This window comes from Emydura macquarii, unplaced genomic scaffold (assembly GCF_026122565.2).
Source record: "Emydura macquarii macquarii isolate MOO-44397 ecotype Brisbane River unplaced genomic scaffold, CSIRO-AGI_Emac_v2 contig_561, whole genome shotgun sequence".
In the NCBI taxonomy this organism is placed as follows: domain Eukaryota; kingdom Metazoa; phylum Chordata; order Testudines; family Chelidae; genus Emydura; species Emydura macquarii.
Window position 1 is genome coordinate 5154871 of NW_027130698.1, and position 20413 is coordinate 5175283.

General features: G+C 41.3%; 1 protein-coding gene across 2 annotated transcripts; it reads right to left on the bottom strand.

Annotated features, from left to right (window-relative positions):
• Window positions 1-88: 88 nt before the first annotated feature.
• Window positions 89-20324, bottom strand: CMTM3 (CKLF like MARVEL transmembrane domain containing 3). 2 transcript variants are annotated; one of them, XM_067540101.1, is made up of 6 exons: window positions 20004-20324; window positions 7356-7511; window positions 4993-5088; window positions 3507-3627; window positions 2503-2573; window positions 89-2385 (listed from the first exon to the last, which is right to left on the bottom strand). In XM_067540101.1, the coding sequence occupies exons 1-5, from the start codon at window positions 20121-20123 to the stop codon at window positions 2545-2547; spliced, it is 522 nt and encodes a 173-aa protein (XP_067396202.1). In that variant the 5' UTR covers window positions 20124-20324; the 3' UTR covers window positions 89-2385; window positions 2503-2544. The 2 variants fall into 2 exon arrangements, with proteins under 2 accessions (XP_067396202.1, XP_067396201.1); XM_067540100.1 differs by having other exon boundaries at window positions 89-2573.
• Window positions 20325-20413: the final 89 nt, after the last annotated feature.

Consider the following 20413-nt stretch of genomic DNA (forward strand, 5'->3'; position numbering starts at 1 on the left):
ATGAGAGCAAGCAACACAGTGTATTGTTAAAGTGACACTGAAATATCTTAGTCATATTTTTGTATGCATCTCTTGATTTTTTTTGAGAACATCAGCATAAAACCCAACATTTTTAACCTTCATTTTGTTTGAGGAATAATTCCTGAATTCTAGAAATACTGTGAATAAATTGCAAACCTAAAGAGGAGATTTGTTTACAAGAATTGACAATATCAGATCCCAAAACACACAGCAGCTTATTTACTTCCAAGGACTGCTGAAGAGACCATGATAACATGTATGGTGACGTCCCTTTTGTGCATGGGTTAGAGGAGTGCACTGCACTCTGCAAAGAGATACAGTAGCGAGCCTGAAATCTCCCAGTGCTGAGACGGCAGACCATTGTAAGAAGTAGTGAGAAATGTGCTAACTGGCACGATTAACCCAGACCGTATTAGTCTATCTGGTTTACAGAGTGAAAGGTTATAAAAATGGGATGGTAAAATAAAGAACATGTAAAGGAAAACACAAAATTCAGCTTCTATTAAAGGTTATATAATCCAGGATGGTTTATAAATGTCAATCATGGGCTAGTTTCCAGGGTTCACATGCAGTACATAAAAAAAAAAAAAAAAAATTAAAATTACAAAAAGAAAATGTGTACATTAACAGCGGTCCCCTAACGTCACAGTAAATGCCAGTAAACATATTAGAGTAAAAGAGAGCCGTCATGGAAATGCAGAATTCCACACTGGAAAAAGTCCAAAGGGCTCTTTCCTGAAATAAGCGATGATTCCTTATCACATTCAGGAATAAACATTCATTGGCAGTATTATCCCTTCAATGGTCTGGAAATGTGAATTGTGGAGAAGAGGAAGGTTGTCTTTTCGATATCTCCTTATTCAGCCAGACGGTTCTTTTGCTACACCTGTGCACTGCTAATAGGTACCTTGCTTCTGGATGGCTAACAGCCAGCTGCTAGCAGGTCACTGAAACCCAAGTGGCGTATGTTTGTTCCCGGCGAAAACTGCCTATTTTTTAAGCTCTGTTTTCATTTACTCTATTGGTACCATCTGCTGTGTTATGAAGTCTTCACACACAAAAAAAAGAAAAGCCACCAATCCTGGGACTATATGAAATACTTGTTTAACATATGAGGGTTTCTTTGAAACAAGCATATAAATGCTGTACATGGAGTTTGCCATTCTTTTAACTAAGTTATTGTTTGGGATGTACATATACGTTCTCAGAAGGTGTCACTACTGCAAGTAAGTGATGTTACCCTCTCTCTAAAGAGAACCCTTTGAAATGCAGGAGTTTCTTCTAGAAACACCACATCAAGGGACAAATCTCCCCTCTCTGAAAAGCCAGAGAGGGCTGGGAAAGTGAGATTTGTTGCACTGAGATTTCTGTCAGGAGGCTAGGTTTGTCTCTCCATAAGAGTGTGGACCTTCTACACCACAGAAACATAGATAATGTAAGATTTGCAGAAGCCGTTGTATCTGTTTTTTCCCCTAAGCCGCCCCATTCTCTGTGGTAGCCTGGCTTTATCAGGAGCTGTAAGCTTAGTGGTTCCCTGTCTGGGATAAACACTACTGTCTGGAGGACTGATGTTGTGCACTGGTCTCTCATGTGGAAATCCCGGCAGGATTGAGGGGGTAGGAGATGTCATGTGGATGGCTCGGAGCCAGACCCATCTGGCCATGGCCCCTGAAATTGGAGTTAAATATGCAGACTGCACTTAGGGACTTCTGCACTGGTGGTAGGAAAGGGAGGTTAAAATTATGTCTTTTATGCTCAACCTCATTTTTGCCATAAAATTTGAAGGGCGTGATGTGGCCCTAAAGAAGAAGAGTGATTTCTCCTCCAGAAAATCTTACAAAAGGACAGAAAACTGAATGTCCACTGAGCCAGCTAACCAGCATTTTGAGATTTGCTCATATTGCAGATTTTCAGCTGCCATTTTCATTGTCACATATAGGCAGCAGACACAGTTAAATGCATTCTGAAACCTACCCATCCAGTATAACCTGTGCCTTCAAATGCTTGAGATAGCAGAGGCAAGGAGACTATCTAAAGGAATACTGTTGGCTTCTTAATATGGAGAAAGGAGGAGAAAAAAAAAAAAGCAAGAAAGATCAGACTCAGAAATCGAGGTTTAAAGTCTGAAATAAAGCAAGCGTATTAAAAGGTAAGTTGATTACAAATTTGAAATATTAAGTTCCTGTTTACTCAGTGTTTTGTAGTGCTGAACAAGGAAAGGCCAAGCAGAATTTAGATTCATGTTCAGACACAGATGCATCTATGTACATGGTTGCACAACAGAATGGTCAGTTTCCAAAGAAATGTCCTGTGACATTGGAATATTCTTTCCCCCACATCCTTGTGTTACTGGCTTTGGTGACTCTGTAAACAGTGAGAGAGAGAGAGAGACAAAGAATATACTGGTTGACAGAGACCAAAACAAGAAAGGGAAATGTTTCAACTGGCAGTGATATAGCAAAGAGGAAAGAGCTAGGACACCTCTTTCCTTTTGACTTCACAATCCTGCAGGTGCTCTGTTCTTCAGTTCGAATCCGAATCGGAGTCCTCGTCTGGGGGGGAAAAAAAAGAAAAAAGAGCAGTGAGGAAAGTAAAGCTTCAGTGCCACCTTTCACTCCTGTTGAGATAGATTTGTTGCTGGTTTAGGTCGCTGCTTTAAAAATAAAAAGAATCTTAGGAGGACGTCTTTAATTACAGCTTTTATTTCCATAGCATTGCAAATTGTGGTGGTGCTTTAAAAGACACACACAGCCCTGCCCAGAAGGAGTTAGTTTCGACAAATACAAAACAAAGGACAACAGTTCAAGTAAAAGAAGTTACAGAGATGTTGGCAAGGTCACTGCGAAAAGGAAGCCTTCACAAAAGATGTGAGTTTGTTTAAAGACCTTCTATAAAACTTATGCTTTTATAAGTCTGGTATTTTGCCAGCTAGAGTACCCGCTTGTTGCTTTATGGTGCTCCCTTCTCTTCCTAGAGGGCTTGGCTCCTATTGCCAATACAGTATGTGAGTGTAGCTGAAGGGAGGGAATTAGAAAGCCTGGAATGCGGGGCATGAACATCTTTTAGGCTAACAGGTATTAACTGTTAAAATATTAAGTGAAATGTAAAAAAATTAATTTGTTTGTTTCTTACTAGATAGAACCTTTTTGTGGAAAGAAGAAACTCCCTGGCAGTAAGATCTATTAGTCTGTGGAATTATCTCCCAGAGGAAGTGCCATCAGTGGTCACACTTAAAATTAGATTAGACCTAACACTGGGGAATGCTTGACAGAGCAGAGATTTAACTTTCTCTAGTCAATAAGCCTTCGTTAATGTGCTATAGACAACAATGGCTTTGTATCATGGAATAGTTAACACACACGAGTTCTGGGTCACTGAGAACACAGCCTGTGTAGACTAGTTAATGTTGGGAACTCTCACGTATGTCAGATGCGTGTGGGATTTTGCTTTATGACTTGTAAAACGTAAAGGAGGCATTCACCTACCTTCTGACTTTTGTGCTTCAGTGGCATTTTCTGAACCGCCTTGTTTGAGAAATGCGACCAGGTCATTAAAAGTAATGTAGAAATCAACAGCATATACTATTGTGGCTATAAAGCCAAAGACCTAGACAACAGAAGGACAGGCTCTTCATCAGCAGTTCATGGCAACCGGCAGTGACAAAAATGGGCTAATCTGAACTAACGATCGGGCAAATTGTTGAGGAAACAGGGCAAGATTCTGAGCTGCGCCATTCGGGAGGAGCAGCGGGGGGAGGGACAGCCGTGGCTCTAAGCCACATTTGAACCTACTAAATTATTAGCTTATTTGGGGGTCTGCCTAACAACTCATGAGGTAGATCTAAAAGGGGGCTTCCTCCAGCCACTTATGGGCTATTCCATAGCTCAGAATAGCCAGAATGTTCTAGCCACACGCACCATCAAACACCTGGCATGCCCCTATGTCTGGGACTACAAGGGCTGTCCCTTGGGGCCCAGCAGCACTCTGGAAACCCCTTTGTACTGGAGGAATTCCCATCTGGGAGATCAAGCTCCTTTCCAGTCTCCTTAGGCATAGTTCTTGCCATTTGGCCAGGCTGCTGAACGAGCCATGCTGGGTGCAGTGTCTCTGGAGTTGCCTAGTTAGATGAACAGGACAAGTTGGCTAGAAAAAGTAAGAAGGCCTTTGTAGCTAAGCAGGCTAAGACTCTGTCTTACAACTGCAGCATAACAATAGTGACACAAAGGTAGATATAAAATCAAACCCTTAGTATGAAATTCTGTTTACTTTCCAATGATTTGGTTAAAGTGTTTGGCTGACAGGGAAGAACACATCCAAGATATCTTTTAAAATATTATGCAAACTTGATTTATATTATTTATGTTGCATAAAATACTTTTATCTCTTTGGCTTCGAGTTACAAATGGAAAGAGACTGCGTCCTAGTTCTGAGCACAGAATGCTAACTGTGATCTCTCTCCCCAGCAAAAGCACTTCACGGTCCATGTACTAGTGACATGGTGTTTAAAGGGCAAAATGGCATTGCTTTTGTCTCAACTACTTAGTGCAAAAACAGGCAGCAGAGACTCAAGTCTGAAAATATTTGCAACATGGATCATATTTTCTGAAATAGAATTATAACCCTTGGTAGCTATATAGGGCTTTTCATCCAAGGATCTCAATGTTTTTTACAGGAATGGCTAAGTATTACTATCTTCATTTTACAGATGGGAAGACAGAGGCAAGAGTAAGTGTGTGACCTTGGCCAATTCAATGAGTGAGTGGCAACATCAGGTCCCCTGATTCCCAGTTCCTTGTTCTAAACAATAAACTGTTTTTCCTCTCTTTGGGCCAAATCCTGGCCTGAAGAGATTCAATGGTAAAACTTCTACTGATTTCAGTGAGCTCCAGATTGGGCTGTTTCTAAAATATATTGAAGTACAGTTCATCAAGATGCGGAAGTGGAAAACGCTTTTGCACTCTTAGTACTTACTCCAGCTGCTTTGGATGCTCCATCGGAATATTTTGAGACTGCAGCGATTGAGATGGCAAAATATATAATGGCAGCAGTGACACAGCGCAAGAAATCCTGTATAACACAATGCAGTCTTGATTTAAATAGTCAGATTACTAGGACACATTAAACTCTTGTTATAATTGCTTTTAAAATGAGGACTTCAAAAAAAAATCTTACTTTGTCATCAGACTTTCAAGATTATATAGTTATAACTGTTTTATTATCTGCACGTAGACCTGCTATTTTCTGGGTATACCTGGGAAATCAAAATTTAAAAAAACCAAACGTGACTGGGATCCCAGTCCAGTAGCCAGAATCTGATCTCTGTGCCAAAAGTCAATGCAAACCTTAAATTGGACTGAGAAGGATATCTTCCCATTGACTTCACTTGGGAGCAGAGGCATTACTTTGGATTTCTGCGAGTGTTCCTGAGATCAGAAGTTGGTGCTTTGTCTTAATGAGTGTGCATGGAACATGTTTCTGCTATAGCTAGAAATTATTAAAGTGATTCTCGTTGGAAAGCTTCTGTTAGACTGAGGATAGTCTCTGTAGGAAATTACGAAAGCCCTGCCACTTGAGACGTCAACTAGATGGCCAAAGCACAGCAGCACATAATGTATAAGCCATACCTTACATTGTCTGGGCCAGGCACTGGATTACCTATTCTACTTGTAATGTTTCTAGTGCTTCTGTCCCTCTGGTTCTCTTATATACACTGATGTTTTTACCATCTAAGAAAAATAAATTATAGGGCTGAGAATCTAATTACATTACAAAAAACTGTATCCAAACCAATGTGATTATTTTCTCCCCAGGCAACAGTTGTACCAGCGGAGGAGGCTGAGTGGTACAGCAAGCGCACAGCAGTGTACTTAAATATTTCTGACTGTATAAATGAAAACATTCTCTTCAGTACCGGATCAGAAATGTTTGCCTAGCGCTTAAGCTGTAGCTTATACTAAATGTGCACTGACAAGTAAAGGGTGAAAGGTCGAGAGAGAATTCTGTTTGTCAGTGAAATGTAGAGTATCCAAACTCGCAAGGAAGTGATGGTGGGAGATGAAATCTTTCATTCTGTTAGGTAAAATGTGCTGTGTATATATGATTGACATTGTAGGCTCTGTGGGGCAGGGGACAATGATTAGCTAATGTTCATGTAAATCTTGTGAGACAGGGGACTGATATCTTGACCGCTGTTCATATTTTGTCTTTTCTGAAGAGTTGGACAACTCAGATATTGTCATAAGACAAATCCTCCAGAAATTCCTTTGAGGTCAAACATTGGTCAGCAATCTGCATTCCGAGGTTGGTGCACATTACCATAATGGACATAATAAATATGCAACTGAGTTTTTTGCTTAGATAGTTTTGTGAAGAGTCCTATAAAACAGTAAAAGATGAGCATTTATTTGAAAAGAGGGGGAAGGGCTCTTGAGTGGAACTAATCACAAGCTCTGAAAACATGCAAACTGTCCCTGAGATAAAGAAGTTCCTGCTATAGTTTTATCCACCAAAAACTCTACCAATATTTAACTCAAAGGGCATTAAGAGCAATTATCCCTATGTTGCACTAACAGGGAATCTAAACTGAACTAGTTTGGGATTTTTTCCCCAAGCAAAATAATTTGTCCTGCTAGATAAATGTTCCTTGTAGTGAGTGTTTGGAGCTACAGAGCCACCCAGTGGGCAATGTGAGTAATAACCTGCAACTACTCCCTAATGAACAAGTCAGATATTTTTTCCATTTAAAGGTGATTTTTTTAATACGAACTGGGTATCAGCTGCCAGAAGGGTCATCTAGCTCCTCCAGCCATCATACAACAAATACATTAGTACTTTGTTGTGGGGGGGAACTGCTACTCTGACCGCACTGACACAGCTCATTCCAACGGAGAATTTTAAAGCGCGTTATCCAGGCGATATTATTACCCTCCCATCAAAGAATGGGGAAACCGAGACACAGAGATTAAGGGTTGGATTTTTCAGAAGCGCTTAGTGCTGGCCCAAAGCTCAGTGCAGCTGAGGCTGGGTGTTTGAGAACACAACCTTAAAGTCCCACAGCAAGTCAATGGCAGAGTCAGCAGCTGTAGGCCTGAGCTCAAACTACAAGGCTGCTTCCCATAAAAAAGGGTAGCTACAAAGTTACAGTGTATAATCCATTATAGTTTGTAAAGTGACTTTGAGTCCCGTGAGATGAACGGCACTATAAAAAATTTATTAATAATAAAGGTCAAGTTGTTAGCAATTAGTCTAAAATGCAGCTCTGTCACAGCTCTGTCCCTTTTATCTTCTTTCATACTGTACAATTGAAGTTGTGTGTGAATTCACATCCCACTTACCGTCAAAGGCCAGTAGATTCCTTTAAACTTCTCATTAAGCTTAGAGGAATATGCAAAGAAAAGAAACAGTGCCAGCAGAAATTCTATGAGTGGTGCCATCATAAAAGATGCAGCTGAAGATGCAATATAACAGATAAAGATGATAAATGACAGCACCTAGAGTACAAGGAAAAACATCACTAATTATTCACATGGTACAACAGAGACAGAGCTGCTCTCTGAGGCTTTGAAAAGAGATTTCTTGTGCATATTTCAGTCGAACCAGTGACTGATGTCAAATGCTACTTTCTACATTTTCCTGGGGCTAATTACCCCTCTTGTTTAGGACTGTGTAAATTTAAAGTAACTCCATCGATCCAATGGATCTGAAGTTGGCTTCCAGAGAGCCACTCCAGATTTACATCTATCTAAGTGAGGCTATCATTTGGCCCTGATTTGTAAACAATTCTGGGAACAGAGTTGGACTCTTTCAGAAAATGAATTTATAAATTTTAAGCTTTCAATCATAGCAAAGCAGTTCCTATCTGAAATCCAAGTCATTGCTCAGACGGCCCAGAGGTACTCAGCCTTTCTAGTCTTGTCAGTAGAGTTAAAAGAGAAAAAAAGTCTGCTGCTCCTGCTAAACACAAGCAAACCTACAAACAAAAATACTTTGAGTTGCTAATATTCTAAGGTTCCTGTGAGTCAAAGGTTCTTGTTTTTCTTCCAGTACTGACTGCTTTGCTTTAGTAAGAACAGACTTGCGTAAGATTTTTCTCAGGAAGGAGAAGATGGTGGTTCAGATAAAATGAACCTACTATGTGTGTTATTTAAACTGTATTTATCCCACTCTGCCTTAAACCTCCAAAAACAACAAAAATTGACACTTTTTTGGCAATGTTCTAGCTGCAAGGAAAGACATAGCTATATTACGGCTCAAAAAGGAAAGCTCCACAATGGAGACGTGCCTAAAGAAAACACATCACAACCTGAAACACAATCCCACAATAGATTTGAAGAATGGTGGGCTGGACTGCAGCTAATACGACACCCCTGTGAGGATAAAGTCAAGTGTCATTTCAGTTTTACGGATGGGAAACTGTACCATGAAAGCCATGGGTTGTATATTCTTAGTTCAGTGAAGGGAGGAAGGACATAGACCAGATGGATACTATTATATATTTTTAAAAATTAAAAAATAATTTACCTTTATATATGAAAAATGGATTTAAATCATCCATTTGAAAAAAACTCTGCGCCCAACCCCTCATTTGTTTTGGGAAGTTCTGGCCTGACATACTTGTCTAAGGATTGGAAAGCAGTGTTATGGGTCTTGGGCTGTGTCTGTCTTTAGCTCCAGCCAGTCAGCCTCTCCCCCTTTAATTTTTACCCCTAGGTTGTGTGTTGGTTAAAACCATTAAAACAATCCCTCCCATTCTAAACTAATACTTTTTCTCTCAGCCTGCTCCGGCAAGAAGGGGACACAAACACCACCTGCCCATGAGAAGTCAAGGAAAGACAGGGTAACAGTCAAACCAAGTATAAACCAATATTTGGCAATTTTTAATGCAAGTCCTGAGAAGCTGGAATACAACATTTCTGTGCTGATGGGAAGCCAATAAAGCAGCAGCATGTCCAGGTCCATGCCCAGAATTCCAAGATGGCACCATTTAGAGGGGTGAGCGGCACAGCTACCCTTTCTCTGGACCAAACTGACTTATTTGTTTCAAAATCTCTCTAACAAAAACCTTGAGAATGTTAATTATTTGAATGGCAAGCCACATCCCTTCTGAATCATTGCCAAATGCAAAATTTTAGATGTGCTACTAAGATCGTTCTGGGTGGTATCATCACTGCTATTTCACTGGCTTCCTTTTCAAATGGAATGGCACAAACCTGCTCCTCCTTCATGGTCGTTTTGTTCACTAACTGGACAATAGGAGATCAGTAAAGTTTACAAATGCTGTCTGCTAGGGCTTGGTACTGGATTCCAAGTCTGTGCTGTGTCTGAGAGTGGTCTGTGAAAGAAGAAACTACTCCACAGAGTTCTTGTTAAATAAAATGGCAGTTTATTATTTATCAATCAAATGTAAAAATGTATGGGGTCCAGGGGCTGCTTTTTTAATGGAAATCTAATTCAAAAGTGCGCTCTTGAAATGTTCATTTATTCTCAGAAGTGTGATTATGCCATGGAACAGCCTTGAACAAATTCTAAGCACAGATGAATAGGTCTGTGATACAGGTCTCTGATACAGATGGGTCCTAATTTCCCTTCCAGAGCCAAATTTTGAACCCAACAAAAGTCAGTGATGTTTATAGCCACAAAAATCAGATCAGAATATGAGTTCAAATTCCTCCTCCTAAATGTTGGAGGTTCCAAGCCATCTCTAGTGCCAGAAAAGTGAGGGGCATGCATGTTTTTGTTTGTTTAGTTTTTAAAATGGCCTTTTCTGAAAAGGAGACACTACTTGAAAAACAGACAGTGTTTAGATAGGAGGGGTCAATGCCTCATTGAATTTCAGATCTATTGGTTTGGCTGCCAGCAGCTGCAACATATTCCCTGGACCCAGTTGTACATCAATTAGGGCGTGTAATATTTGCCATATAAATCACTAATTGCACCAATGAGAGGTCATTCCAGTGTTCTCAAATACATATACCTGAAAAGCACGTTAGGTTGAGAAGAGAGAGCGCTAAACAGTTTAATCTTGTTGAGGTTATTTACTAATGTATGAAACTAACAAACCTTCATACTGATCTCTAATTGCCTTATTAGATTGTTCCATCTCTGACCAAAGGTAGAAGGAACATAAAGAGAGCAATAAATCATCCCATGCATTTGATATCAGATGGATTTGTTCAGACTTATAAAGGAATGAATGATTCGGTGTGTAATACTCATGGCTTACTCCTGTATCCAGTTCTGTTATGTGATGGCTTACCCTCATGTTCTGTGTATAATATTGCATTTGATTCTCATGTATCTAAGGGACTCGGCTTATCCTCCTTGATACCATGGAAGTCACTGTTAGTAATCCCATTCCCTGTTCAGCTTCTGGCTTTTTTGATGCGTTAGTTATTTATTATGAAATGCAATTAGTGCTTAAAGTGGTCTGAAAAAAGTGAGGGATCTCGTCATAATCTGGGAGCAATACCTTAGGTAAAAGAGTACTTAAAGTGAGCCCCTCAGTGACCTAGCTTGATTTTTTTTTTTTTTTTAAAAGCCAGATGTGTGACCACTTGCAACTGCCCCTTCCCTTCACAGACACACTTTAAGCAGTGGATATGATAGATCGAAGTGGATACTATAGTAAAGATTGAGAAGGAATGCAGAACACAAATAGTGATTCTGACTCCATCTAGCACTGAGGTTATTGTAGAGGAAGATCTGGAGGCTTCACACAAATGCTAATTTAGAATTAAGGTTGCTAAATTCAATTACCAACTATGCAATTGCTAAAATAATCCCTGGGAAATCACCAGTTTAGTTCCTTCTCTCCCGCTATGTCACTTCTCACATTCCCCTATTTCCATTCACTACCCATTACTTGTAGACTTCTTTCGTCACACATGTGCAACCTTACTCTGATCCTACTGAGTATAGACAAGTGAGTGCTGAGATTTTGATGGAAGGAGTAGTAGTTTCTGGGGCCTGGAAGACAGCAGTTTATGATGGAACATGTCTTGGTGTATTAGAACTGTGGTGGTAGACTGGGAGGGGTGGTATGAAATTCCTTGGAAGATGTAGGTAAGAATGTATATGAAATTGTTTTTGTTTCATTTTCGGAACCTGTTGTAAGAAACTGACACTGTTCGCAGGTGGTGGATGACTCTTGTGGCTCGAGTTAGTGTTGCACACTTGATGGTGAAGGATGAGGCCTGTGTGTTGTGAATTATGGGTGGGTGTAGAAGAAAACGAGAAGTGACATATCCTGTGGAAGAGGACAAACTGAAAGGTGCTGATTTTGTTCCCCAAACCTACTTCTTCCCCCAGAAAAGTCTGGCCACTGCTCTCTGGCTAGGAAATACAAAGTCCCATAACTTTGTGTTATAAATACATCTGCTGCACTTGCATTTGCAGGACATGACATGGACCCACTGTTTCATTTTGAGTTGGTTGGAAAATCCATAATATTGAGAATACGAGAAATAATATGAGAAGTATTGTTTTTCACTTCTCTTCTGCTTAAAAAACTCCTGTTCTTTTTCAGGCTGAAGTGATGGGGGAAGGGTATAGGTATAGGGCCATGCATGAGGCCAGACAAAACAAGAATAAATAGGTGCAGCAAAGATGGGCCCTCCAAATCCAAATACTGGAAGAGTTAGACCCAAACTGTACTTCATAGCTTAGCCTTATCACAAAGAAGTAAGCACAATTTAAGTAGTGACTTAAACTACAAAGAGCACAGAAGAAAAAGCAAGCTGACCTATTTCAGAGGTGAGTGGTCCCTGGCAATGGAGGAAAATAACAGAGCTTCTATACAAAACTTCATTAATTTAGCATGTTGACACCAGATTTTATTGTGCACATTTCAATCATTCCCTCCAGCAGAGCAGAGTTTTTCCATTAGAGGCATAAGCTAATTCAGATGGGTTGGATATATAGAGGAGACTTTGCATTCTCTTAACATCAACCTTTTGGCAACAGTTAAAGCAAATGGCAAACCACTTTGAGGCAAATGAAGTTAAGTGTACTTTAAGATCCACATAGTCAAGGATACAAAGTCATAGGAATAAACGGAGAAATATCCAGAGAGAGCTTATGTTCAGTGAGATCTTTGCAAATATCAGAGCAATGATTCTGTACCTTCAGGCACAAAACTGGGGTGTGTGACACCTTGGCAGTATATGCTTGGATTGCAATTCAAGTCATACACAAGTTATTGGGCTCAATACAAGGGTAACTGAGTGAAATGTAATGGCCTGTGGTATACAGGAGGTTGGATTAGGTTATCTAATGGTCCCTCCTGGCCTTAAACTCTCTTAATATATGAAATCACCAACATTCTCTGCCTTATGCCGGAATTTTGTTTTGAAATAACAATAGCTAGACGCACACTTCCTATGTTGGCCTCATTTTATCTTCATTTTTCTATTTTTTGTTGACACTAATTAAATTCTCTAGATGTAGGAACTTCAAAACAGAAATGGGTTTTTTGTCTGATGCGGTTTTTGGAGCATCTCAGGGCTCCAGCAAAAGTGTCAAGCAAAGTAGGAAAGAACAGGCCTTTAAAAATTAACTGCTGTATGGACTCTGGGTTGTTCAGAGTCATTCAGTGTTTTAAAACTTGACCCCTTTTGTCAGTATTATTAATGAAACTTGAAATGCTACTTGTCTCTTGTTTTTAGTGATTTAAATGTTGGGCTGATAAAGATTTTAATTCTATAAATTCTGCAGCCCTATAAAGTTATTACATTTGACAATATTGGTAACACCACCACTGCACTCCCAGGTGGATACTAGATAGAACTCTTTCCACTAAAGGGTGGGTGATGGTTTTACCAGTTTTACCATCAGCCAGCATAATTGCTTGTAATACATTAATAGGAACAAACTATCAGCTTCCAACTTTTAACAGAAGGCTTTGTTCTTTAGATTCCTACCAGGACAGTCCTAAAAAATGTCATAGTGAAAGCTTACAATGATCCACAGTCAAAATTCATGAGGGAAAAAGAGAGGAGTGCATGTGCACTGGCAGAAAAAAAGTCCTATATTTGTGCTAACGTGCCGGAGGGTAATTCTCTAATAGTTTGACTGTAGAAAATGTATTCATCTGGGTTAAAGTGACCCACCTAATTAGCTATTAGAAGCAAAATTTGGCACAAATTATAGGATTATGTAATAGTTCTTTGAGCAATTTTAAAGCCTCCCCCAACTGAGGAGAGAGGCTTGTTCTTCCATGATAAAAGGGCCCCCACTGTGCTGTGCCTTGCCGTCATAGTAAGGAAGTGGTTATAATGGATCTGGGTCTGATCCAAAGCCCATTGAAGTCAATGGCAAGCTTCCCATTGACTTCCAGTGGACGTAGCTGGGGACTTTAATGAGAAAGAGACAGCATTTTAGAGACAAGTTCAGAAGAAAGCTGAAAGGAAATAGAAACCATTGTAATCTAACCATTTTTTTTATTTGCTTTGCTTGCTGACACTCTTCACATGCTAAACTTGTATATGAAAAAGGGGGTTTTCTATCTGCTTCACTCTATATACATAGCTTGTCTTACCTATCCAAAAGGACAATAAAATTCATGGTCTGACTTTTATACTGGCCACAACCTAGTCTTATTTTGCAAAAGGATTTTTACATCCAGAATGTTTTGTTGCAACTCCACTGAGAATATTGAGCTGCCTGTGATTGTGGTACCGGAATGTTTGGTAGTCAGACACTTTACATAATACTCCTCCCTTCTCTGAAGTCACACTTTTAACCATTGCTTTGGGAGAGGGACCAAGGACACGTAACTGATCGGTTTTTCTAAAAATCTCTTGGCTTTCTACTTCTACGCCAACAATAGAGAGAGAGAGTTTGTTTTAGTCAGAGAAGAATTCATAAGTCCCTGTTCTAAGACATGCACTACTGAAAGCTCCACTGCTCCTAAAAATTCTCCAAACCGTCCTTAATCATAGTAAGTAAAAGTAGAACAGTTTTCATAGCGAGGGTGTATTCTGTACAGCTGGAGTCACGAGAACCCCCAAAATACAAGACTGACTGCTGAAATTACCCCTTATTTGCACTGAGATGACTTAGATTGCTTTACTGTGCCTAAAATTGCTGTTGAGAGGTTAGCCAGCTTGCTACCCTTCCACCTATGCTGACGACTCTAGCACACCAGCCCATCGACAGGACAGAGTGAGTGGATTGCTCCACAACAGCAACACTATCCTGTTGTAAAAGGGTCCCATCCTAAACGAACAGGCTAATGAAGAGACTGCTCTTTAATATTAACTGGTTAAGGAGCCTGATTTTGTTTTTTATTACTGCATTCAGAAAGGTATTTTTCTTCTGTGTGAAACTTTCTTAATCTTATGTGTCTGGGGCTCCTAAATTTTTATCAGTAATAATTCCTATTTCTTAGCATTACATCATTCAGTTACAGGTATAAAAGGTCATTAAAATGGTTAGAGTGGATTATGCTTCTATTAATGAAGGACCTCTTGAGGGGTGAGGTCATGAGCAGAATGAGGTCTTTTCTATTATCTCTGTACCGAGTACACACACCACTGCAATTCATCAGGAATTATACTGAGTGCCAGGAAATAGTTTAGAGCTTTGCACAGTTATACATAGTCTCACTAGGCCCCAGCCACTAGCCTGAATGTTCAAATACATATTATTTTCCCCCTTCATGGGAAAGAGCAGCCTTGCATATTCACATTGCTTATTGAATAGGGTCAGCGAAGATCTCCTTTAGTCAGAGTAAACACCAGCAGCTCTGATTTTCCCAATTTCATCTTGTTTACAGGCTTCATGCAAATGGAGAAACAAATACACATAGTGGACTTTATGGTATTCAGTTACTAATTCACCACCATATTTGACACACACATGAGATTTAGCTGCAGAGGTCACCTTCTATTTACTGAGTCACAGAAAGGCATAGGGGTCTTCTTCAGAAGAGGCATTGATTACACAACCTTTTCAGCTCGAAGTTTCAATTATTGGGCTCACTTCAGAGAAGAAGACTGAAAAGAGAGAAGAAAGACAGAAGACAAGAAAAACAAACATCACCTTTTCTGCATCCTTTGTGTAGCAACATCCCCCACACATGAGAAGGGGCAACTTTGTGTATTTGTCCTGTGCTCCTACAAAAATCTATAATGCTTCCGGGGGTGTGTGTCAGGCATAGAGGAGTTGGGTAGAGGTAATGCTTAGTTTAGGTAGAGAAGCAGGGACCAAGACAACCATGAAGGTTTGACTTAAATATTTGGAGTGGAGAGCAGAGTGGATAAGAATGAATGTGGGTCAATGAATCTGGAGGCCAGCAGCAGCGCTGTCTGTTCCATGATTCCCTGGCATGTTTTTGGGGTGAGAGTGTGGAGCTTAGCTAGGTTTCCAAAATCTGCAATAGGGAAGAGACAATGGTTTGCAGAAAAACTGAATGGATAAAGAGGGGAAAGGTTTTACAATATTGGAACATATAATGGATAGAGAAAAAGGAGTAATTGAAAGATTATTAAAATAATTAAACAGAGTAAGGGTTTGATTGAAGGGTGAGAGGAGAGGCAGCAAGAGCCAGCAGGATCAGAGGAGAAGGCAAAGCCCATGTAGCTGAATTCATGTACCATGTTACTGCTTCCTTCTGCCTGTGCAGTTATGCCAGCTGAACTCATGTTAAGACCAAAAAGGAAAGCGAGAGCAGGGGAGAAGTTCTTCATGTGAATAAAATTTAAGATACTAATTAGCTTTTGGCATTAATTAGCTTCATCACTAGCCTAATTTTGCTAAATGAAGTAATGGATTTCCCCCAAGCTGGCAACTCAAAGTGCATTACACTTTGCTGCCTCTGACAGAAATTACAGCCAAAAAGTGGAAATAAAACCTGTATTTTCAAAAATGAATGTAAATATTATAGAAACTCCTCATGGCTGTTTCATTCAATATGAATAGCGTGCAGCTCACTAGCTGATCAGAGCTCACAATGCTCCTGTTCAAACTGCTAGCAGTGTGACTCACTTTGTAACACATGATCGGGTGCATGGGCAACTGCAGACTTGGGTACCCAGTATGCTGTATAAGACTAAAGACTGGGTGCCTTTTAGCCACCAGAAAGGTCTGATTCTCTCCTGTGCTGAGACCTGAGCAGTACTGGCAAAGGAGGGTGGGGGAGCGAGGGAGGCATTTCTGGCTCCCTGATTCTCAAGTGGCCCCAGCCCCGCTATAAGTTGAGTTGCTAAGAGGCTACTCTAACTTACTGGCCATATGCCAGTGGCAGTGGGGCTGCACTGGATGAATTTTTGAAGTGACAGTGTGGCCAGCGTTGGTCCCCTTTGTGCAACTCAGGCAGCACAGACAGCCTGGAATAGGGCAGATAATGTGCCCCAGAAGTTCAAGCTCAGCATAGCCATCTAACCTCTTCACGGTCTGTTTTTAACATTCCTTTTTCTATGGTGATCACTCTTTCATCTTTTCAGTTTTGGGTTTGAGAGATCTGTGAGATACTATATAGCTGAACAGAGAAGTTCTAGTCTACGCTGAGACATGCTAGTAAGTGCATGGCTCTGACTCTTCAAACTGAATAGATTTCTGCAATTTACCAAGCCATTCCATAACAATGTGACACAGCTATTCAGTGATAGCCGCATGAATCTCATTTTCATTCTGAATAAAAGATATTATTCAAAATCCTAGCCTGAAACACCACATTTGTTTATTTACCTATTCCATGCAAAAAACCCTCTTAATATTAATGTAATACTGAAGCTGAGAAATCAAGCATTCTGGGCAGGAAATGCAGAGTTATGGTTGAAAGATCAACCTTAACTTGCCCTTTTGTGCTTACACATAAATTATGACCTTGTGATATTTACTTGTGAATTAATATGTAATGTAAGATGGGATTTTATCACCTTGTATCCAGTAAGTAACCACACATACAAGCGGGAGACTGCTTGATTTTTAAGTCTGAGAGGTTTGAAGAAAATTACACTTTAATTATTTTGAAGTCTGGAACACCTAAAACTAGCAAGCGGAACCATTTTTACCCTTTTTTAAAGCTCAGTTTATAACTGAAGCACCATAGAGCATCAGGCGCCTCAAAGTTAAGATTGCCTTAAACCTAGCAACATAGTTTCTTAGCGGTCTCCAATGATGGATTGTCTTAATCGCTCAACTATTTTCAAACTGGCCGCATCTGAAATGTGAAAGCATTGGCCCATCTTAACCTCGACCATATAAAAACTATACTTGTTCATAGAACAGAGTTATTGGGGGGCTATTGGCTTCTGCCCAGAAAGACCAAGGGATGGAGCCTTGGTTGCAAAGTCCACTTGGAGTAGAAGGCCAGCTACTGCAACCTCTTCCATGGGCCACTGCAGCCCAAAATGTGGGCTGGCTAGGGAGGACTGTGGCTAGTAAAGTCAAGATGCAACTTCCACTGATAGGATTTTACAGCTGTCTTCACGCAGCTAACCCCCCATGACTGAATCTGGGCCCATGACAAACAATATTCCTTACACATCTTTTGTAGACATAAAAGCCACCTTGTCTAAAGACTGCAATTGATTGCTTGTAAGAAGATATAGGAAATCCCAGTTAATGTTGTTATGTAACAATTTATAAGAAGAGAGAATATTTTAAGTCATATGCTCAAGGGAGCAAAGTTAGGTGAGCTGCTGTGTTTCCACCATAAGTGCTTGATTGCTCACCCTGTTTTCCATACACAAGACAGCATGCTAGCCCCAGCAGCTGAGATCCTAAACCCACAGGAGAGAGAGGAGCTGTCAGCCATTCTTCTAGTACTCTCTTCATTCACAGTGTGTAATTTCTGGAAACTGTGCAGTCAGTGTGGTGTCCTACTGGATCTTGCTGCACCACAAATCAACTTCCTTTTCCTTGTATGAGTTTCCTTCCCCTTAACTCATATAGTGGGTGAGCTCATGTGCATTGGTGATTTAATGATTGTTCAATATATTCATTGCCTACTGATTTTGGGTGCCTCCGTGGTTGAGTGCCTACTGCTGAGTTCTCAAAACTCTAGTTAACTTCAATATTTTAAAGGATCTGTTTTGAACAAAAAATGAAAACATTTTTGCAATGGGAGAAGTGTGGTGTTTTAATCCTCTTGCAATTCAAAAACTGCTGAAAGGATGTTCCTCGCTTTCCAAAACAATTTACCTGTGAGCAGAAACTAAGGAACCCTTCCTGCCATGGGATCTGCTAGCATGGATCCCTGCATATGCATGAAGCCAAGGGACCACCATGTGAGCACAGGGCTCCTTGCATGCACATCTGGATGCAGGACTGGGACCCATGCATGTAATATTTCAAGTCCAAAGGTGAATGTTTTGGAAAGTTGTGAGTGTGTGAAAAAGTGAATTATAGTTCTGTCCAGCATCATAGTTCTGATGTGCTCAGGCAACACAGAATGGGAGTTTCCTTTATAAATACCTTTTTCCTGATGGTATGAAAGGCCAAGAACCTGTCTATCTAAAAATTAAAAAAGTATTTTTCCCCTCAAGAAGAAAAATCCATTTTTCAAGTTTGATGCTTTTACTAACCTGCAGAAGCTCAATCGGAAAAAAGTCAGAAAGAGCTTCGTGCTTACATTTTTGGCTATTTCCAGAATAACTGATTGAAAATGGAGTTTCAAATATGTTAACTCCCCCCAGGTTTTTTTCATTGTTCATCATATACACTTTTACAATCTTAATGCTTTTTTTTTTCCTGCCCTACTAATGTGGTGCTGTTCCATCTGTCAAACTTAAAAAATAATTAAGTATACTGCCAGACAGTATTGAAACCTGAAGTCCTAGATTCATACCCAACACAGGTCTCAAATCTTGAGCTAGAGAAATACTGCAGTATAATTCTGAGTGAAAATGAACAAATACCTTTGTATTTTCAATGGATACCATAACCTCAGTACTAGTCACTATTTTCCCCTGCTGACTTGGCAGCAGTAAACCCGTGACTCTATAAGAGGGAGCAAATGCATCCTCCCCTTAGCATGTGATGGGTATCTGCAAAATTCTCTATTTATTAGCAGTAAATGGAACTTCACCACAAGTTATGCTATGGCCCAGAACTCAATGATGATTTTTAAACTGAAAAGGGGATCACTACCAAATGAGTTGACATACGCAAAAACATATTTAAAGCACTGTAAGCTTATGAAACCAAGTTACAAGAAATTACATGAAAAATTACAAAAGGAAATACAGTGGGAAGGTAGAAACATGCCCCCCTGCCCAGGCACAGTGGAATAACTACCTCTGACTTCTAACCCTGAAGTGCCCCATTGTCCCTAGCTTTGGCACTGTGGGCTATGTTCTGACCTTACTCTGTGTGTGTCTGCCCATCATCAGTATGTATGTATGTATGTCGCTAACAGACAAAAGGACATGCAGATTACCTGGAGGAATTTCTTACAAACAGCAAGACAGGGCCACACGCTGCTCTTGTTTACTCTAGAGTAAATCCCTTGATGTCACTCGAGTTACTGAGGCGTTACACGTTTGAGGAGGGAATGGAGCCTGTGCTCTATTGGTTTCAAGCAGAGACCTCCTCGCCACTCAAGTGTGTCTGTCAGCTGGTTCCTATTTTCTTGCTTGAGTGAGCTTTGCCTAACCTTGCCAGCTAGGGGCGAGCGAGCGGCTGAGCTCTCGGGCAGCCTGAGGGAGAGCTAGGGAAGGCCACGCTGGAGGCAGGGCTCAGGCTGTTGCTGCTACTGGACAAGGAACTAAGCTAAGTTGCATGGTTGCAGCGGCAGCCCAGTTTCCTGTCCTCCTGCACGGGGCATGCATGGCAAGCGGCGCGGGGCGGGGGGCACCTCCCTGAGGCCGGGGTGTGTGGGAGCGGGCTGGGTGGGGTCCCACTGTTTGAAATGAGAGCTGCTGGGGGGGGGAAGCAGGTCCAGGCCCGCGCTGAGCTACCCCAGCCCCGCTGCGGTCCCCCCACCCCGGGCCGTGCCTAGCACGCTGCAGAGGGGAAGCGGAGGCTCCCGGAGCCCTTACCGACTCGGCCAGCAGGAGCTGCCCTTTGCGGGAGCAGAGGAACTCCCTGGAGGGCAGGAGCATGCGGAGGCCGGGCGGAGGCGCGGGGGCATCGGGCTCCTCCGAAGCGGGCAGGTCCATGGCCGGGAGCGGGGCTTGGCTCGGCTCGGCTCGCTGCTGAGCGCCGGGGGATTTGGCCTTTTTTTTTTTTTTTTTTTTTAAAGGAGGGAAACGGAAATCGTGACACTGCGGAAATGTGAAAAAAGTGTCAGGGCATCTGCAAATCTGGGGAGTGCCCGGCTCGAGCGCTGCTGCGGCGCGCGCTCCGGTTCTCCAGCCCGGCCCGGCCCGGCCCTGGCGGACCTGCTGCGCGTCGCCTGTCTTGGGGTGCAGCTGGGCTCTGGCAGCCGAGGTTTGTTTGTACTCCAGCC

Excerpts from the sequence above, each read along its gene's own strand:
- CMTM3 (XM_067540101.1), bottom strand. The coding sequence starts at position 20,123 with ATGGACCTGCCCGCTTCGGAGGAGCCCGATGCCCCCGCGCCTCCGCCC. Across the intron at positions 7,512-20,003 it reads AGCTCCTGCTGGCCGAGTCG|GTGCTGTCATTTATCATCTT; the intron begins GTAAGGGCTCCG and ends CTTGTACTCTAG. Across the intron at positions 3,628-4,992 it reads GAGCATCCAAAGCAGCTGGA|GTCTTTGGCTTTATAGCCAC; the intron begins GTAAGTACTAAG and ends TCTGTTGTCTAG.